Source organism: Tachyglossus aculeatus, chromosome X4 (genome assembly GCF_015852505.1).
Source record: "Tachyglossus aculeatus isolate mTacAcu1 chromosome X4, mTacAcu1.pri, whole genome shotgun sequence".
Taxonomy (NCBI): Eukaryota; Metazoa; Chordata; class Mammalia; order Monotremata; family Tachyglossidae; genus Tachyglossus; species Tachyglossus aculeatus.
Window position 1 is genome coordinate 24,274,847 of NC_052098.1, and position 18,568 is coordinate 24,293,414.

General features: G+C 42.3%; 1 protein-coding gene across 9 annotated transcripts in view; it reads right to left on the reverse strand.

Annotated features, from left to right (window-relative positions):
• The window catches only part of MPDZ (multiple PDZ domain crumbs cell polarity complex component), a 160,162-nt gene that overhangs the window by 106,009 nt on the left and 35,585 nt on the right, over positions 1-18,568 (reverse strand). For all 9 annotated transcript variants that reach the window (XM_038769591.1, XM_038769588.1, XM_038769586.1 and 6 more), the window contains exons 4-8: positions 13,711-13,908; positions 11,933-12,072; positions 8,688-8,901; positions 6,637-6,765; positions 1,166-1,375 (exon numbers count right to left, since the gene is read on the reverse strand). In XM_038769591.1, coding sequence (XP_038625519.1) covers positions 1,166-1,375; positions 6,637-6,765; positions 8,688-8,901; positions 11,933-12,072; positions 13,711-13,908 — 891 coding nt within the window. The remainder of the gene's footprint in view (positions 1-1,165; positions 1,376-6,636; positions 6,766-8,687; positions 8,902-11,932; positions 12,073-13,710; positions 13,909-18,568) is intronic.

Genomic DNA, 18,568 nt, shown 5'->3' on the forward strand with positions numbered 1-18,568 from the left:
AAAAAATAGCAACAAAATGTATCCTTTAGTCCTAAAACTCGTGGAAAATTTTACGTTTTCTACTAACGACAATCCAAATATTTTAATGGAAAGAGGGAGAAAAAAGCCTTTATTTTAAAAGAATAACTTTCACCAGGTTAAAATAAGTGAATGGATCAATTACATGTGCTACCCCATTTAAATTGGGTTTTTTTATGCTCAGAAAAGCAGATATAATTGAAAAAAAATGCTTCTCAACAACAGTTTTGATATTGACAAAAGTTTTGTATCAAGGAAGTTTCTGAAATGTTCAGATTTCAAGACTCTTCATAACTATTGTCAGACCTTTTTTCATACTAATCAACAGATAAAGGTAGTTGTGAGCAAATGACCAGTACTAGCAATTTCAACAAGAAAATAATGTTCTTTCCTTAATGCTTGTTTCTAAACTTTTTCCAACATTATAACGATACCCTGAATTCCCATAACCCTAATTCAGAATGGACTCCCCTTCTGCTGTGAAATATGAGAGGAAAAACCAATAGGCCTTGGGAAAAGATTGAATGGGAAAGGTAAAGGAGACAAAAGAGTCAAAGATAATGAATGCCAAGATTTGTAAGTTTACGGTTGGCAATCGATGGTAGATACAGAGATCAATCGATGGTATGCACTAAACACCTATGGGGTGTCACTCAATAAATACTACTACTTGTGTTCCTAAGCACTTGAGAGATTAAAACAGAAACAAAACAAATGATCCTTGCTCCAAGCTTACAATTTAATAGCATAGAAGTTGTAGTTGAAAATATACAAACTGATGAGCAACCCCAAGAAATATAGATGGCTTAGAGTAATCACTGTGGGACTCAGGATTCATCAGCCTTGTATTACACAAATTGTAAAAGTAGGAAACATAGAAGAAGCCGTCAGACACAGAACACTTCAGTTTTCTTTGCATGGACAGGATAGACCCCTAAAATTAGGTTAGCCAAACCATGCACAATGTAAACTAAAGTTAATCTGGTAATTACTAAGTAAGTAGCTTAAAAGGCAACATTTGTAAACAAACAGACGATCTATAGCCATTTTTTCCATGGCGATTCTTCAGGCTACATATCTCAGACAGGCCATTGAAATTCCACCACTTTTGACTTCAATTTAGATGGACCTGTTTCCACTTATTTACCTGTTTTTCTGGCATGGCTGGAAGTGAAGATGACAATGGGTTGCCTGAGGAAGTTGCTAGTGGTGACTCTTCCATAACACCTCTTGCAATCACCAGTTGCACTCGGTTTCCACACTGCCTGAGAACTTGTGCTACTTGCTCACTGCTCATACCTGTCAAATCGGTATCACCAATTTTCAGGATGTGGTCTCCACTGCATAATCGCCCATGCTGGAGGAAGAAGTGACCAATTGGTTATACATAATCATACAGTAACAAGTCAAATTGCATCATCTCAAAGTTACCGAATTATCATATGCTCATTCATTCAATCGTATTTACTGAACGCTTACTGTGTGCAGAACACTGTACTAAGCTCTTGGGAAGTACAAGTTGGCAACATATAAAGACGGTCCCTACCCAACAACAGGCTCACAGTCTCATCTTGGGAAGAGGCAAAAAAAAAAAAAAATACATTATCCATATCCACATATAAACTTTGAGAGTGGGATCCCAGTTTAGAGATAAATTTGAGTTCATTACTGTTGAAGATTACACACTGAAGTTAAAGAAATGTACATAAAAAGAACATGTATTCTGCTTACAATGAATTACTACCTTTTCCAGATTTAGTTCCATTAAGTCATTCAGAGGTAAATAGGTGATTTGAATTATGTGACTGGGTTTTCCCACCATACTTGGTACGTCATGTATAACCAAATTGAAGGAAAGGGTAATGAAAAATAGTCTGCTGCCCACCCAAGGGGTTTGCAGCTGCTTTACAGCCAGGTACTGTCCTGTGCAAAATTAGTGCCAACCAGAGATTTGGAGGGGGAAGATGATCCTGCCACCTAGCCTCAGTCCTGTCAAGTTCCCTCCAGGTGGGAGAAATGGAGGAACCTTTCCTTTTCCCTGGACAGTTCATAGATGAAACACAGACTACAAGAGCCAAGTAGCTATCCACCCCTCCATGCCAAAATAGTCTCTTCTGGAGTTAGGTGTTCTATGCTGGGAGAGGGGAGGAAGGAAATGGGAAAGGCAGGTTTAGTTAAAAAAATAGACAAGATGATGGATAGACAATGGAAGACTAAGAGAGGCAACATATTTAATGACTGATATACATTGAGCACTTACTGTGTGTGAAGCGCTATACTAAGTGCTTGGGAGAATACAACAGAGTTGGTAGAGACAGTCCCTTCCCACAAAGCATAAGGTAACCCAGCTTCCTTTGTGCACAAAACCACTTGAAAAGGGCCCTCACAACTGTTAAAAAAAAGCAGCACTCCCTTGCATACACTAAAACATCAAATTTTTATAAGCACTTATGATAACAAATGGAGACCACAAAAGCTTACTAAAAGACATAACAATTAAGCTAAGAAACATGCATGACCATTGGTGGAATCCCAAAGGCGGCCAATATGCTGACCACTCATCAGTGGTATTTACTGAACATTTACTGTGTGTATAGCACTGTAGTGAGCGCTTGGGAGAGTACAATACAACAGAGTCTCCCTGCCCACGAGCTTACAGTCTAGAGGAAAAGTCTAATCAGGATCCCTCCCACTGTAGAATTAAACTATTTCCTGTCACCCCAAACAATACCTCTCCCCATTCTCCAGGACAGGCATGGAGTCATCCCTCGGATTGACAGTGTTCTTATTCATCAAACGATGGGTCCCAGCCATTCCTCTGAGTCAGGACATGTCGGTCCTGGCTGGTGGCTCCAGCAAAATTAATTCCTCCAGCACCACCTCCCCCTCTCCCATCAGTCAGTCCATGCCCTGTGGTCCAGGGTGTGATGCCCAGGGCAGTGCTTGGTACTGGGAGTTGGGGAGGGGCTTTCTTTACATTGTGAGCAGGGATTGTGTCTGTTGGTTGTTGTATTTTACTCTCCCAAGTGCTTAGTACAGTTCTTTGCACACAATCAGTGCTCAATAAATACATTTGAATGAATTAAGTTAATAATGCCATCCATATCACTACAGTACCACTAAAGAAGATAGCTGGAACCGCCCTCATCACAAAGGAATGACACACAGATAACAAGCACAATAAATCAATCTTCTGAATGTAGTCTTCCACAGTTAAGGAGAAGGTCTTTTAAGGAACAGGAAAATTACCTAAATATGAAGGCATGTCTCTAGCTCCAACTTCTGAAGTAACTTCAGCAGCTAAAGCCATGAAAAAGGGTAAATCATCTGGATCTGGTAGCAATCAATCAATCAGTCGTATTTATTGAGCACTTACTGTGTGCAGAGCACTGTACTAAGCGCTTGGGAAGTACAAGTTGGCAACATATAGAGACAGTCCCTACCCAACAGTGGGCTCACAGTCTAGAAGGGGGAGACAGAGAACAAAACCAAACATATTAACAAAATAAAATAGAATAGATATGTACAAGTAAAATAAATAGAGTAATAAATATGTACAAACATATATACATGTATACAGGTGCTGTGGGGAAGGGAAGGAGGTAAGATGGGGGGATGGAGAGGGGGACAAGGGGGAGAGGAAGGAGGGGGCTCAGTCTGGGAAGGCCTCCTGGAGGAGGTGAGCTCTCAGTAGGGCCTTGAAGGGAGGAAGAGAGCTAGCTTGGCAGATGTGCGGAGGGAGGGCATTCCAGGCCAGCGGGATGATGTGGGCCAGGGGTCGACGGTGGGACAGGCGAGAACGAGGCACGGTGAGGAGATTAGCGGCAGAGGAGCGGAGGGTGCTGGCTGGGCTGGAGAAGGAGAGAAGGGAGGTGAGGTAGGAGGGGGCGAGGTGATGGAGGGCGAGGTGATGGAGAGCCTTGAAGCCCAGGGTGAGGAGTTTCTGCCTGATGCGCAGATTGATTGGTAGCCACTGGAGATTTTTGAGGGGAGTAACATGCCCAGAGCATTTCTGGACAAAGACAATCTGGGCAGCAGCGTGAAGTATGGATTGAAGTGGGGAGAGACAAGAGTGGGAGATCAGAGAGAAGGCTGATGCAGTAGTCCAGACAGGATAGGATGAGAGCTTGAACGAGCAGGGTAGTGGTTTGGATGGAGAGGAAAGGGCGGATCTTCGCAATGTTGCGGAGCTGCGCCCAGCAGGTTTTGGTGATGGCTTGGATGTGAGGGGTGAATGAAAGATGGAGTCGAGGATGACACCAAGGTTGCGGGCTTGTGAGACGAGAAGAATGGTAGTGCCGTCAACAATGATGGGAAAGTCAGGGAGAGGGCAGGGGTTGGGAGGGAAGACAAGGAGTTCAGTCTTGGACATGTTGAGTTTTAGGTGGCGGGCAGACATCCAGAAGGAGATGTCCTGAAGGCAGGAGGAGATGCGAGCTTGGAGGGAGGGGGAGAGAGCAGGGGCAGAGATGTAGATTTGGGTGTCATCAGCGTAGAGATGATAGTTGAAGCCGTGGGAGCGAATGAGATCACCAAGGGAGTGAGTGTAGATCGAGAATAGAAGGGGACCGAGAACTGAACCTTGGGGAACCCCCACAGTAAGGGGATGGGAGGGGGAAGAGGAGCCTGCAAAAGAGACTGAGAATGAATGACCAGAGAGATGAGGAGAACCAGGAGAGGACAGAGTCTGTGAAGCCAAGGTTGGATAGCGTGTTGAGGAGAAGGGGGTGGTCCACAGTGTCGAAGGCAGCTGAGAGGTCAAGGAGGATTAGGATAGAGTATGAGCCTGCACATACCTACAAATATAGAGGGGAAACTAATCCCCTGACGATCTGTACATCAATTGTATTGAGTGCTTACTGTATGCAGTGCACTGTACTGTGTTCCTGGGACAGTACACTTGGTTACCTCCATGCTATGATACTGTTTATCAATGATTCCCTACCCATAATGAACTTACAGTTTAGAGGGGGAGACAGACATTAATATAAATTATGGACATGTACATAAGTGCTGTGGGGCTGAGGGAGGGGTGAATAAGTGGAGCAAATCAGGGTGACACAGAAGGGAGAGGGAGAAGAGGAAATAAGGGCTTAGCCAGGGAAAGCCTCTTGGAGTAGATGTGCCTTCGATATGGCTTTGAAGGTCGGGAGACTGATCATCTGTCGGATATGAAGAGGGAAGGTGTTCCAGGCCAGAGGCAGGACATGGGTGACAGGTTTTAGGCACTGTAGATGAGACTGAGGTACAGTGAGCGGGCTGGCATTAGAGGAGCGAAGTGTGCAGGTTGGATTGTAGGAGAAGAGCAGCCAGATGAGGTAGGAGAGGACAAGGGGATTGAGTGCTTTAAATTCAATGGTAAGGAGTTTCTGTTTGATGTGGAGGTGGATGGGCAACCACTGGAGGTTCTTGAGGAGTGGAGAAATATGGACTGAGTGGACTCCCAGGCCTGTGTTCTTTCCACTAGGCTATGCTACTTCTCAACCTTGTACAGTGCTCTCAATACAACAGGCATGCTACTGAATGAATACATGAGAATCATTAAAAGTCTTTGACAGGCACCCAGGAGACTATCATATCCTGTGGACTGTGATCTTAGGGCAAATACACAAGATGTGCAAATGATTATGAATCGCTTTGCACAAACACTAACAATAAGCCTGAAAATAAATCTAACCTTATATACCCACCTACATAAAAAGAGTTCTATCAGCAATACCAATCTTAAAGTGAAAAAGAAATTGTGCTACCTGGTATTACAGTATCCAATACTGCATGGATAGACAAAGTGGAAGAAAAGAGACCATACTGGCTTTGGGGAGACTGACAACAGAACTTCAAGCTTCATACAAGTTGAAGATCTATAAGGCTATAATGTTGTTCTATCTTCTGTATAGCTGAGAAACCTAAAACTACCACAGACCTAAAACTACAATGTCACCTACAAACCATTCTCCCTATCAAATGAAAAGGAAAAGATGACCAACAACAAAGCAGTGTCCAAGTGACATAACTTCATTACGGAAGAAGATATGACTAGATAACTGGATAAACGGCCTCTATAATAAAGTGAAAGGGGGCACAAATAAGCCAGGAAGGATAGAATAAACTATATACAGATAACAAAGTACTGTATCACAAATGACAGAGCAGCGTGAATATCAGGAGACCATTACAGTAGAGAAACCAGGCTGGTGGACAGCAAATGGGATAAAGGTGACTCTCCAAAATCAAAATCTTCATAAAAACCAGGAATAGCAATAGGCTGACTGGAAAACAGAGATAGGGTCTGCATGGACCTACAGCTGAACAGCAGGAGAATCATCTTTACATGCACACAGTGTGGAAGGACATTTCACCCACACCCACGGTAAAGATTTCACCATTGGTAGTGTCAAAAATGAAGGACAACAATCCCTCTCTAAATCACCACTGAAAAATGAATATCATGGTTTAGTGATGAGAACAGGATTTAAAAGTTCTGAAGTCGAAACGGTGCTTGATGATTTTTACACACACTCCATCCTTCACTTTAATACAAATAAAACCCAAGGTTTTTGTAAAAGTAATTACAAACAATAAATTATAGTAACTTGAAAAGAATTTTAGTGAACCTACCTGGTCAGCCACTCCTCCTGGCAGGATGGTTTTAACTATGACTCCAGTTGATTTTCCTCCCACTATACCAAATCCTAGGCCTGACCCATCGTTCACCAGTTCAATGGTCTCCATGTGCTGCCAGTGGATCTTGTAAAGAATAATATCTGTATAAGTTCATAAATAACTAGAAAAGATGGTTGATTGCTAAAATGACATCCCAAATGATATTTGGTGGCAAATGTTAAAAAAAAAAAATGCAGCTTTGCCACAGGAGCCCAGAGATTTGAAAGACAGCAGCCATCACACTAGTCTTCCAAATGTCCTCTGCTACCAGAAACAGACTATTAGCCTAGGCAGTCTTTTGATGGTCCAGAATGGCACAGCTTATGTTCTTCTGTTTTATCCTGCTTGGTTGGATACCACGATTTCATCAACAAGTTAATAACCTTACTACTTTGTGTGATATTCCTACAAATTAAAATGACATATAATATTACTTAATTAGGGACTTCAAAAATATGTTCTGAATTGCTTCTACATTCAATGATGTATGATAGCTGCATGTTTGTCTTGAATGGTTTGGAATATTCCTACTAAAGGCATCAGAATGATCATGATGACCACTGTAGGTTGATAATAGAATGCTGATTGATAGTATTCTATTATTCACTTATTCTATTTAATCATTTTTTATTTGCTTGTAAGTTTTTAAATCTTCCATTAATTCAAACCATGCTTTTAAGGTCACTAAATTGGATATTAAATGTATTTTATGCAAATTTTATAAAACTAATCCCTCCCGAATTTCCCCTACTCATTGGAAACGGGTTTTAATCAGAATTATTACCTCAATTTCATAAAGTTCACAGTTCCGCATAGATGAGCTGGGAACAAGGGGGATGCAAAAAAATAACTTCTGCTTGAATTCAAATTTAGCAAATCTGCCTGGAAATTGGCCCTGTCCCATCTTTCAAGCCTAATGGTTTCCCAGCAGGTTTCCTATAACCTCCCCTCGTCCCTTCTGTTTTGATTCTATTTTCAGAAAATTAAAAAAAAATCTACAGCTCCAATGCAGCCGACCTCAATGGTGGATTCCAACATGGTGGCTTACCCAGTCCCTTCTCTTCCCAGTGGCCTGTACACCCTAGAAAACAAAGTCAATTGGCTAGGAGGAGGGGGCTTAGAAGAGAAAACCCAAGGGTCTTTCCTGCCCTCCTTCCTCCTCTCAATCCACTGCATGCTCTCCCTCAATCCTGCTGCCCTGTACCTCGACTTTGCAGCCAGCGGGAAAGAGGGTTGACAAGGTCCGCAGAGGTGGGATCCACATGTTGGCGATGTGGTTGGGGAAACGAGGCAGAAGGGGGCATGAGAAGACTAACTGGAATGTGGAATGCTGGGGTGATGGAAAAGGTGCTTGGCATAAAAGATTTGGGTTAAGGATGGAGCTGGTTTTACATAGCTTGACTAGAAAGATGTCTAAGACATAACTTTGGAGGCTCCTACAGCGGCAAAATTTGATCCTCTGATGGATAACTAAGTACAAACCATAGAACCAACTAATTCATCTGAGGCCGAGTAGAGGTTATTTCAGCATGTGCAGGAGGGAAGCAGCGTGGCTCAGTGGAAAGAGCCCGGGCTTTGGAGTCAGAGGTCATGGGTTCAAATCCCTGCTCCGCCACTTGTCAGCTGTGTGACCTTGGGCAAGTCACTTAATTTCTCTGTGCCTCAGTTACCTCACCTGTAAAATGGGGATTAAGACTGTGAGCCCCCCGTGGGACAACCTGATCACCTTGTAAACTCCCCAGCGCTTAGAACAGTGCTTTGCACATAGTAAGCGCTTAATAAATGCCATCATCATCATCATCATCATCATTTAACCTCCCCTCAGGATAATGTGATTTTCCCAATCAGGTTAGGTAAAGAGAACAAGAGGAAAAAGCCCACGAGGGGCACAAATAGCCTAAGGTACCAATGATTATAGGCCCAGGAGGCAGCCAAATAGACTTGCATCCTTTTCTTTAATTATGAAGAAAATTAAAATTATGAAGAAAGTCCAGTAATATACTCACCGGATTGGAGTGAGCTGAAACTGTGCTGGCAGCAGATGGGGAACGAGAAACTATCGGACTGATGAGTTGAGGCAAGGAGCCTCTGGCGATAACTAGCTGGACATTATCTTTCGCTTTTTGAAGGATGCTGATAGCCTGTTGATGTGTAATTGTCTGATCAAGAGCTTGTCCATTAATAGCAAGGATTTGATCCGTTTCCTTTAGCCTTCCATCTCTATCACGGAGGAATAACAGTTAATAACCAAAATATAAAGCATCAGTCTTTGAAATTACAAGGTTGCAGGATTTTTTTTTTTTTAAAAAAAGGTCCTAATATTTTTTTCTACCGTATTTTCCACACTTTGTGATCTTATCTACCCAGATGGCCCAGTGGCAGAAGCACGGACTTGGGAGTCAGAAGAAGTGGGTTCTAATCTCAGCTCAGCATGTTATACTGGATAGAGCATGAGCCGGAGAGTCAGAAGGTCATGGGTTCTAATCCAGGCTCCGCCGCTTCTCTGCTGGGTGACCCTGGGCCAGTTGCTTCACGTCTCTCATCTTGCCTCAGTTCCCTCATCTGTAAAATGGGGATTGAGACTGTGAGCCCCAAGGGGACAGGGGCTGTGGCCAATCTGATTTACTTGTATCCTCCCTAGTGCTTAGCACAGTACCTGGCACATAGTAAGCGCTTACATACCACAATTATTATTATCTGCCATTTGACCTTGGGCAGTCACTTTTCTTCTCTGTGACTCAGTTACCTCATCTGTAAAATAGGGATTAAAACTGTGAGCCCCATGCGGGCCAGGGACTGTGTCCAACCTCATTACCCTATATCTACCCCAGTGCTTAGAACAGTGCTTGGCACACAGTAAGTGCTTAAATATCATAATTATTAGATACTTTGGCCCCTCTGATAACCAGCTCTTTTTGAAGACAATCTCATGGCTACTCTCAAATGGAAGAACTTTTTTTGCCTCTTCTCCTTATTCCTGTCTCACTTTTCACAGTTGTCCATATACTAAATAAGCTCTACCTTAGGTACTCACAATGATTAACACTGAAGGGAAGCTTCCGCTTCTTCTTAACTTTGAGTCTTTAACCTTTTTGTTCCAGTCACTGTGTACAGAACTGAGTCAATTTTTCAGATGCATCAACAAACAACATTATTAATGCATATCTACACTGGGCCACACTAAGTAAAAAAATCTAAATGGGAACCACGGGCTCTTTAACATGAATACCGTAACTTCATTATCAACCCAATGAAAGGAAGGGTGTTGACTTCCTGTTTTAGATCACAATTCAGCATTGTTCAACTTGCATTGTGACTTGTGGAAAAAGTACAAGTCTGAGAGTCAGAGGACCTGAGTTCTAATCCTGGCCCTGCCATGTGTCTACTGTGTGATCTTGGGCAAGTCATTTAACTTCTCTGTGCCTCAGTTACCGCAACTGTAAAATGGGGATTAAGATTGTGAGCCCCATGTGGGACAGGGACTGTGTCCAACCTGATTTTCTTGTATCTGCCACATCACAGTTGCAGGAGTTTTTTGATATGTGCCTTCTGATTAGACTGGGTGACCATGCAATGGTAGGTCACTTTGGGGATCCTGCTTACCTTTCTGACACTGGGCTGCTCAACTTGGAAGACCGACTTGCCAGGTTGAGGAAGGGATAGGAATGCTATAGATGACTCACGGGGTGATGCAGTGGTGTCCACTCAAAATCAATGGGATTTATTAAGCACTGTGTGCAGACCACTGTACTAAGCACTTGGGAGAGTACAACAGAGTTATTAGACATGATTTTTGCCAGCAAGGCTTTTAACTCTTTAAAGGGGAAGCTTTCCCAATTAATCCAATGTATTGATCGCCTGTGAACAGAACACTATACTAAGAAGTACTAAGGAGATTACAATAGAATCATTAGACATAATTCCTGCTCTCAGGGAGCCTGCAGTCTAGTGGGGATGACAGACATTAAAATAAGTTACAGACAGGAAGACATAAGAGTGTGAAGATGATTGCAGGAGTGCTAGAGGGGTGGGTGCATTTTAGTGCTTAAATAGCATGGAATAATAATGATGATAATTCTGTTAAACACTTACACTTACAAACATAATACTAAGTACTGGGGTAGAAGGAAGATAAGCTGGTCAGGCACAGTCCCTGTCCCATATGGGCCTCATAGTCTAATTAGAGGGAGAACACGTTTTTAACCCCCATTTATTGATGAGGAAACTAAGGCACAGAGATGTTAAGTGATTTGCCCAAGGACAAACAGCAGGCAAGTGACAGAACTGGGATCAGATTCCAGACCTGTACTCTTTCTGCTAGACCATGCTGCATAAGCAGCAGATACAGAAGAGATACTAAGGGGAGATGAGAGATCACTCAAGAAAGGCCTCCTGGAACAGATGTAATTTCAGAAGGGTTTCAAAGATGGAATTCCCAACACCTAATGTTGCATCAACAAAATAGTCATCCTTAGCTCTTACATATTTATACCCATTCTCAGCCCTTCTGAACATATTGCCAATTATATAATCTACTCTTTATTCATTTACTCCTGCTATCACCATCCTTATTATTATTCTTTTCACCCTCCTGCCCCCACTATTTGCAAATACTTAATCCTGCATACTACCCTCAAATTATCAGACCCTTGAAAAGAGGAAATATGTGCGTTGTTTTCTGGTGTGCTCACATAAGTGCTTAGTGCAGTGGTCTGCAATCAATCAGTAGTATCTATTGAACATATACTGGGCAAACACTAAGCATTTGGGAAAGTATATTAGATGAAAAAAAAACCCCACCAAAAACTAACAACCCCTATGTTCAAGAGTTACAGTCCAATGGGGAGACATATACACTTATTTACAAAGGAGGAAGAGCAAATGAAAATAAAGTGTGATATTGGTTAAGTGCTTATTATTTGCTGTACACAAGCTGGAGATTTTTCATAGTTCATCTATAAAGCTAACGTAGATATGCAGCATGTGTTTACTGCCGCTGTTTTTACTGCCCAGTTAACTAAAACATCCCACTTTAGAAATACACTGTTTTCAAGATTGTTTCAACAATAAAATTAGTATTCCTTTAAAGTCTTACTTCATATGGGAATTTAAGGAAGATGAACTTCAGAAACAGGTTGATGAAATTCTGAGGCTGACTTTTAAAAAACATCAAAAAATTATCAGGTGTCAAAACAATTTAAATGTGAGGTCATCAAAACAGCAAAAGAAAAGAACGTATAAGTGATCTTACCTGTGTGCCACGCTGCCCTCTTGTATTTCTTGCACAAATATTCCCAGTTCACCTCTGTTTTCACTCTTCAATCCCACAACACTAAACCCCAAGCCACCACTCATAGGTTTGACAAGCTCTAGAGTCTCTACATGACGACCCTATTCAGGAAACAACAATGACAACAATAAAGTGTCAGAAAAGACAGAGGAAAAACAAATCATCTGCAGGTATGCCAAACGTTTTAACATGATCCTTTGTACCACTTTGAAGGGAAGTGGATTGTGTTTTGTTGAAGAACACTTTGTCATTTTCTCTATTCTAGAGACTACAACAACTGAAGATCATTTGAAGTGCTTCCTAGATAGAGTAGATCTGTCATAACCCTTTTGAATATGACTTGGAAAGAACATGACGGAAGAAAAAGAGAGCCCAGTTCTCTTAATGTGGGCCATGAATACGTAGTGTATTCTCATAGTGTACTGTAACCCTCAGGTCATGCCTTAGGTGTAAGTTGTGCCTCTCATTATACCGTCTAAATAGAAGGTACCCTGTCCCTTATCTCCATTCTCCAGTCCCCTTGTAGACCAATTTCAATTCCTTGATTCACTTGGGGAAGGGTCCTGTGTCTCCCCTGCACCCCCCCTCTGATTTCTATTCATAAGATTGTGACGCCCTCGAGGGCCAGGGTCCATATCTAATTCTCACCTGTATACTCTTTTTCCCAGCGCTTTAATACAGTGCTCTGCACACAGTACACACTTAATAAAGACTATTACTACAACACTCCACTTGCAGAATGCTAGAAATTTGATGGGGTAGCTGTTTGGCTACTCCTACTACTGCCAGCGTGGGCAGGCTGGCAAAAAGCCAGGAAATGGGCCAGCTCAGAACAAATCACAAGATTGTTTAAAGAGTGAGTCTCAGCAGCGGTGGACTTACGCAGTCCTTGCTTGGGCTTTTGCTCTTCTGGGAACTAAAGGAGGGGAAGAATAGTTCACTTGGCTCTGCTCCAGGTATTATTTCAATTTGATAGAACAAAGTTGATTATATAATCAACTAAATTGAAATAATCTAGACTGTAAACTCGTTGTGATCAGGGAATATGTCTACCAATTCTGTTGTATTGTACTCTCCCAAGCACTTAGTACAGTAAGTGCTCAATCAATACCATTGATTGATTATGATGGGATTTTCTACCATCTTCGTCAAAAACCCTTATTTCCACTGAAACAAAGGGCTGACAAAGCTGGGTTTTTTGTTGTGTTTTTTGGGAGGGGTTGTTTTTTTTTTGGCAACTTGGGGTTTTCAAGAATGGAACTGTGGTGCTGTGGCAGGAATGCCTCAACATACTAGATTGTAAAGCTCCTCCTCTGGGTTGTAAACATCTTAGGGGCAAGGTCATTGTACTCTCTCAAGCACTTAGCATATTCATTCATTCAACTGTATTTATTGAGCGCTTACTATGTGCAGAGCACTGTACTAAGCGAGTGCTCTGCACATAGTAAGCACTGAATAGATACCATTGAATGATTCCAAAGTAAATCAGTGAAGTTTAAAGGGGACTGAGTCACAACAAGATATGTCATTTGACCCCAACATATCATTTGCATTAAATAAACATTATTTAGCAATTTTTTAATCAGCCAAACAGTTCAATCACTTTTCTGTCACATGGATAACTCCATTTTCACTCATATTCCCAAAGTTAAATGCCAATCACCCTCTGATTACAATACTATAAAATTACACATATAACAAATTATAATCATTAGCATTGGTCAGGCGTGCTTTCTTACCTGTGACATATTTTCTATCAACTGTTCAAGCTCATCACAAGAGGGTCTCCCATTGTTCTGAGGAAGACTGGAGACAATAGATGTCTCTGGGTTGCCATTATTCCGAGCCAGTAAATAGGATTCATTATGGGTGGGGCTCACGCTAGTGCCAATATGGGATAGTTGTGGTAACTCAGCAGTTGAAGAAGTAGTGCTGACCTACGGATGACATTCAAAACGCAACAAAATTTGACTGTCGTATTAATGGACAAAAGCCAACTGTAAACAGATTTTTTTTAATCGATAAAGTGCATTGATAGCAAAAGGCGGCCGGATGAACGTTGCCATGCTTCTGACTAAAATGTGCCTGTTCCATCAGTGACATTAATCAGAAACCACAGGTCAGATTCTTATCCTTCAGGACTAGCTCCTAATTGCAAAAATCAAAGGTATGTTGGTAATTATGCCTTGAGTTTGGACTGTGTGCGCATGCAGTTTGGGGTTTTTAGCAATTCCTAAGACATCATCAATCGTATTTATTGAGCGCTTACTGTGTGCAGAGCACTGTACTAAGCGCTTGGGGAGTACAAGTTGGCAACATATAGAGACAGTCCCTACCCAACAGTGGGCTCACAGTTTAAAAGACACAATCTACTAAAAGACACAATCAACGTTCGTTGTGGGTAGGAAATATCACTGTTTATTGTTGCACTGTACTTTCCCAAGTGCTTAGTACAGTGCTCTGCACACAGTAAGCATTTAATACGATTGAACGGACGTTATGTACCATGTCTTATTCAACTGTGCAAGGTCCAAAGTCCTAAAGACAGTCATTCATGAATTCCTACCAGCAGATAACTGCACCCTGGAAGCACACACCAGAAAAAGACATGCAAGTGTCAGCAGGGCAGTATGGACTGACAAGAAGCCTGAAGAAAATCAAAGTAATCAGCCTGCAATATGGAAAACACACACAAAACTCTACCTAGGCAACTGAGCTAAAAGCTGTCCCAGAATTATTTAACCTGACAACACATTAACTATAATAGACAAGGAAGTAAGAAAATAGAATCCAGAAATCCAGCGCATCCTTTGGGAGACCGTCAGATTGTGGCAGGAGCAAGGTATTGGGCTCCAGACCAAACTAAACATGTACAAAGCTGTAGTGCTATTTAACCTTTTCTGGCTATAAGACTGGACACACCACCGGCATCTTATCCAACTCTTTAAGCAGTTCTATCAGTGTCACTTGCAGGCTATACTCAGCATCAAATGATAAAACAGCGTAACAAAGAAGGGAAACAGTGTTGCCCAGTGGTTAGAGCACAGGCCTGGGAGTCAGAGGACCTGGGTTCTAATCCCAGCTCCACCATTTGTCTGCTGTGACACTTTGGCAAAGTCACTTTAACCTCCTCATCTGTAAAATGGTACAGGATGTCTTTAGTTCCAATTTTCTTATGGTATTTTTAAGCGCTTACTATGAGCCAGGGACTGCACTAAGCACTAGGTTCATACAAGCTAATCACGTTGGACAAAGTCCATGTCCCACATGGGGTTCATGGTCTTAATCCCCATTTTCCAGATGAGGTAACTGAGGAACAGAGAAGTTAAGTGACGTGCCCAAGGTCACACAGCAGACAAGTGCAATCTCCGTCTGCTCATGTGCACAGGGGCCTGGGAAGGGAACACAAAGATTGTGGAGCAAGCAGGGTGTCAACCCCACCTGGGAGAAGTGTGGTAGACCCAGATCCCTTCAGATGGGCTTACACAAAATGGCATGTACAACTTGAGTGTGTTATATTGCATGCCTGCCAAAACACGAGACTTCACATATGTCTGCATGACCAGTATTTACAAAGGCTGTCATTGTCCACCCTATTTTGATTACAATTCTTCCTAGTTCATCTTGACATTGCTTGAATGCCCTTAAGGAACATAGCATCCACTCAGAGCATTGATAGAGCATTGCATCCTCCTAAAGTTTTTTTGTGACTGGCCTGAGAGCATTCACAATTGATGAGAGGATCCAGGATTCCTGACCAGTGACTTATAGCAAATCCACTCTATGTTCATTCATGTCATTTTACAGCATGATGATGCATTTTTATGAAGAAAAAAAAATACTTGGATGAACCTTGCCCAGGCTGGTGATGGGAAAAGCCTAGCCAGTTTGTTGGTGCCTCTAAGTAAAACATGTGTTGAGCAGTTTTAAAGTGCTGGAGAAGATTTTGCTTCCTTGGAAAGATTATTTTTGGCACATTGCTGAAAGAGCTTGAGGGAATGTTGCTTATGAGGATAGAGGTTCGTGGGGGGGAGCCTTAAGGCAATCACTATGGGTGAATTCCATCTATTTTAGGAATTTCTTCTATGCCTCTTTGCTACAATGTTTTGGGAAGGACGAAAATCCGAGCCATTGTGAGTGCTTCAACTAAAAACATCTTATCTAATGCGTGAAGGCAAAACAGCATTCCCTATGGTAGAGGACCGATATTTTTTCTTTCCACCAGAGACCATACTCACATCCCCTTTCTTCGTGAGTCGCTCCCTTAAAAGTGGAGTGGAGGAGAAGGGGACAGCAGCAGCTTCTTGGGAAGGGCTGCTGCCCACGGACTCTGTCCTTGCGATTTTAGCTGAGGCAGAAAAATTGGGCTGCAAGCCAGCAAATAGGAAGCAGCAAGGTGCAGGAAGCCACTAAGATTAGAAATAAAAGTTAAAGAAAGAACCAAAAGTGTGTAGCACACAATGTGGTTCAGTCCATAAGGAGTGTGAAAGGGGTCTGAAAAGTGTCTGGTAACAGAAGGGTGGGGTGGAAAGAGGGTGAGAAAGGAGTTGATTCTACTGCAACTAGCATCAGGAATAGAGTTTACAAATCCTGGGGCACACAGAAAACAGCTTTGCACAGATCTCTGGATTGTAACATATTAAGAGGTGCTTGGAGGAACCACGATGATTCACCACCTTGACATCCATCTGAATGGTAATAATAATAATGGTATTTGTTAAGCACTTAAGCACTGTTCTAAGCGCTGATGGTTGTACTAGCAAACATCTTTAACTTTCTCTCCTGTAACCCATTATGAGTCTCTATAGATCCCAAGACACTCTTCTCCCCACTCCCATTTCCACACAAACTCCTTGAATGGGTGGCATACACTTGTGGCTTCCACTTCCTCTCCACCAACTCCATACTTGACCCACAGTAATCACAATTTTGTCCCTTTCACCTCTACTGGGATCATGTTCACCAAGATCTCCAATAGGCTCTCATCCTAATCCTGGGATGCAGGGTGGTCTAGTTAAAAGAGCATGAATCTCAGAGTTAGAAGACCAGGGTGCTAGTCCCAACCCTACCGTCTCTTGTTGTGTGATCCTGTCCTCTTAATATCTCTGTACCTCCATTTCCTCATCTGCAAAAGTGTTCTCCCTACCTCAAATTGAAAACCCTAAATGGGAAACAGACTCATTTGATTACTATGCACCTACCTCACTGTTTGGACAATTCAAACACGTTCAAAACTAAACTCCTCATCTTCCTACCCAAAGCCTTTTTTCCCCCCCATGTATAGAAGATTTGAGTGTTTTGACTGCAGAAGGAAGAGCCATCCAGTAAGTGAGAGGCTAAAGATAGCAGAAAGGGAGGGGAGGAGGAATGAGTGACTTTAAGAAGTGGGAGCAGAGGAGGTCAGGCAGTGTTTTCAAGTGAGGGGGAGTGGTCAATAGCATCAAAGCAAGCTGAGAGATCAGGGACAACTAGGGCAATGTAGATCTCATTGCACTTGGCTATGCAGAGAAAACTTACGACCTCAGAGAGGGCAGTCTTAGTGGAAAGTAAAGGGAGTGAGCAAAAGGCCTAACTGTAGTGGATGAGGAAGTAGATTTGGAGGCAGTATGTCTACCCCAGAGCACAGCTTGGTGTCTGACATAATAAGGACTCAAAAGTGGCAGGGAAACAGTATGGTCTAGTGGAATGAACCCAGACCTGGTTACCAGAGGAACTGGGTTCTAAACCCAGCTCTGCCACTTGCCTGCTGGGTGACAACTTCCTGTGCCTCTGATTCCTCATCTGTAAAATGGGGATTCAGTACTTGATCTCCCTCCTACTCAAACTATAAGCCTTTTGTGGGATAGGGACCTGATTATCTGGACTATACTCCATCACTAAATACAGTGCTCAGCACATCTCAAGTACTTAAATCCCACAATTATTAGGGACAAGAGAGTGCCAGTGATACTGTGCAAACCACTCTCACTGTATGGTAGTCCCTCAGTAGTCAGATTGTGTTTCTTCTGTCCAACTTCTTTACAATCATCCCATTTCAACTTGCCATGGGACAGCTATTCGAAGGACAGCATCAGTAATGTCCTCATGGGCTCTCTGAACAGTCAATGACAAACTGAACAATGATAAGTACAAGAATGTATGGGGAGAAGCATGACAAGCAGGTAAATTACAAGATTAGCAGCCCTTGTCATCAAGCATCCTACAGATATAAGAGGTTAGTTCTGGAAGGACTTCCTGGAAGAAGTGAACAATCGATTAAAAATCTTTTCTTTCAACCTGTAGATAATAGCAGCATGGCTAGAATCCTGTTTATATGCCACCTAATTTGAAAAGAACAGTCAATATTAGACATCGATGACCTTTCAGCCAAGAAATGCATTCTATCATGCATCATTATGTTGCAGTGACTGGCGAAAAAAATAATAGGAATGGGGCAAGCAGAGAGAATCTTTCAATGCTGAGTTTAAGGTCAATGACATGCAGCACCAATTTTTTCTTCAGAAAAATCAATCCTCTTATACCAAACCTGGTTTATCATAATCCATGGCAACTTCAGAAAGTCTGCCAGCATAATCTACACAGCTCAGGTTGAAGCAG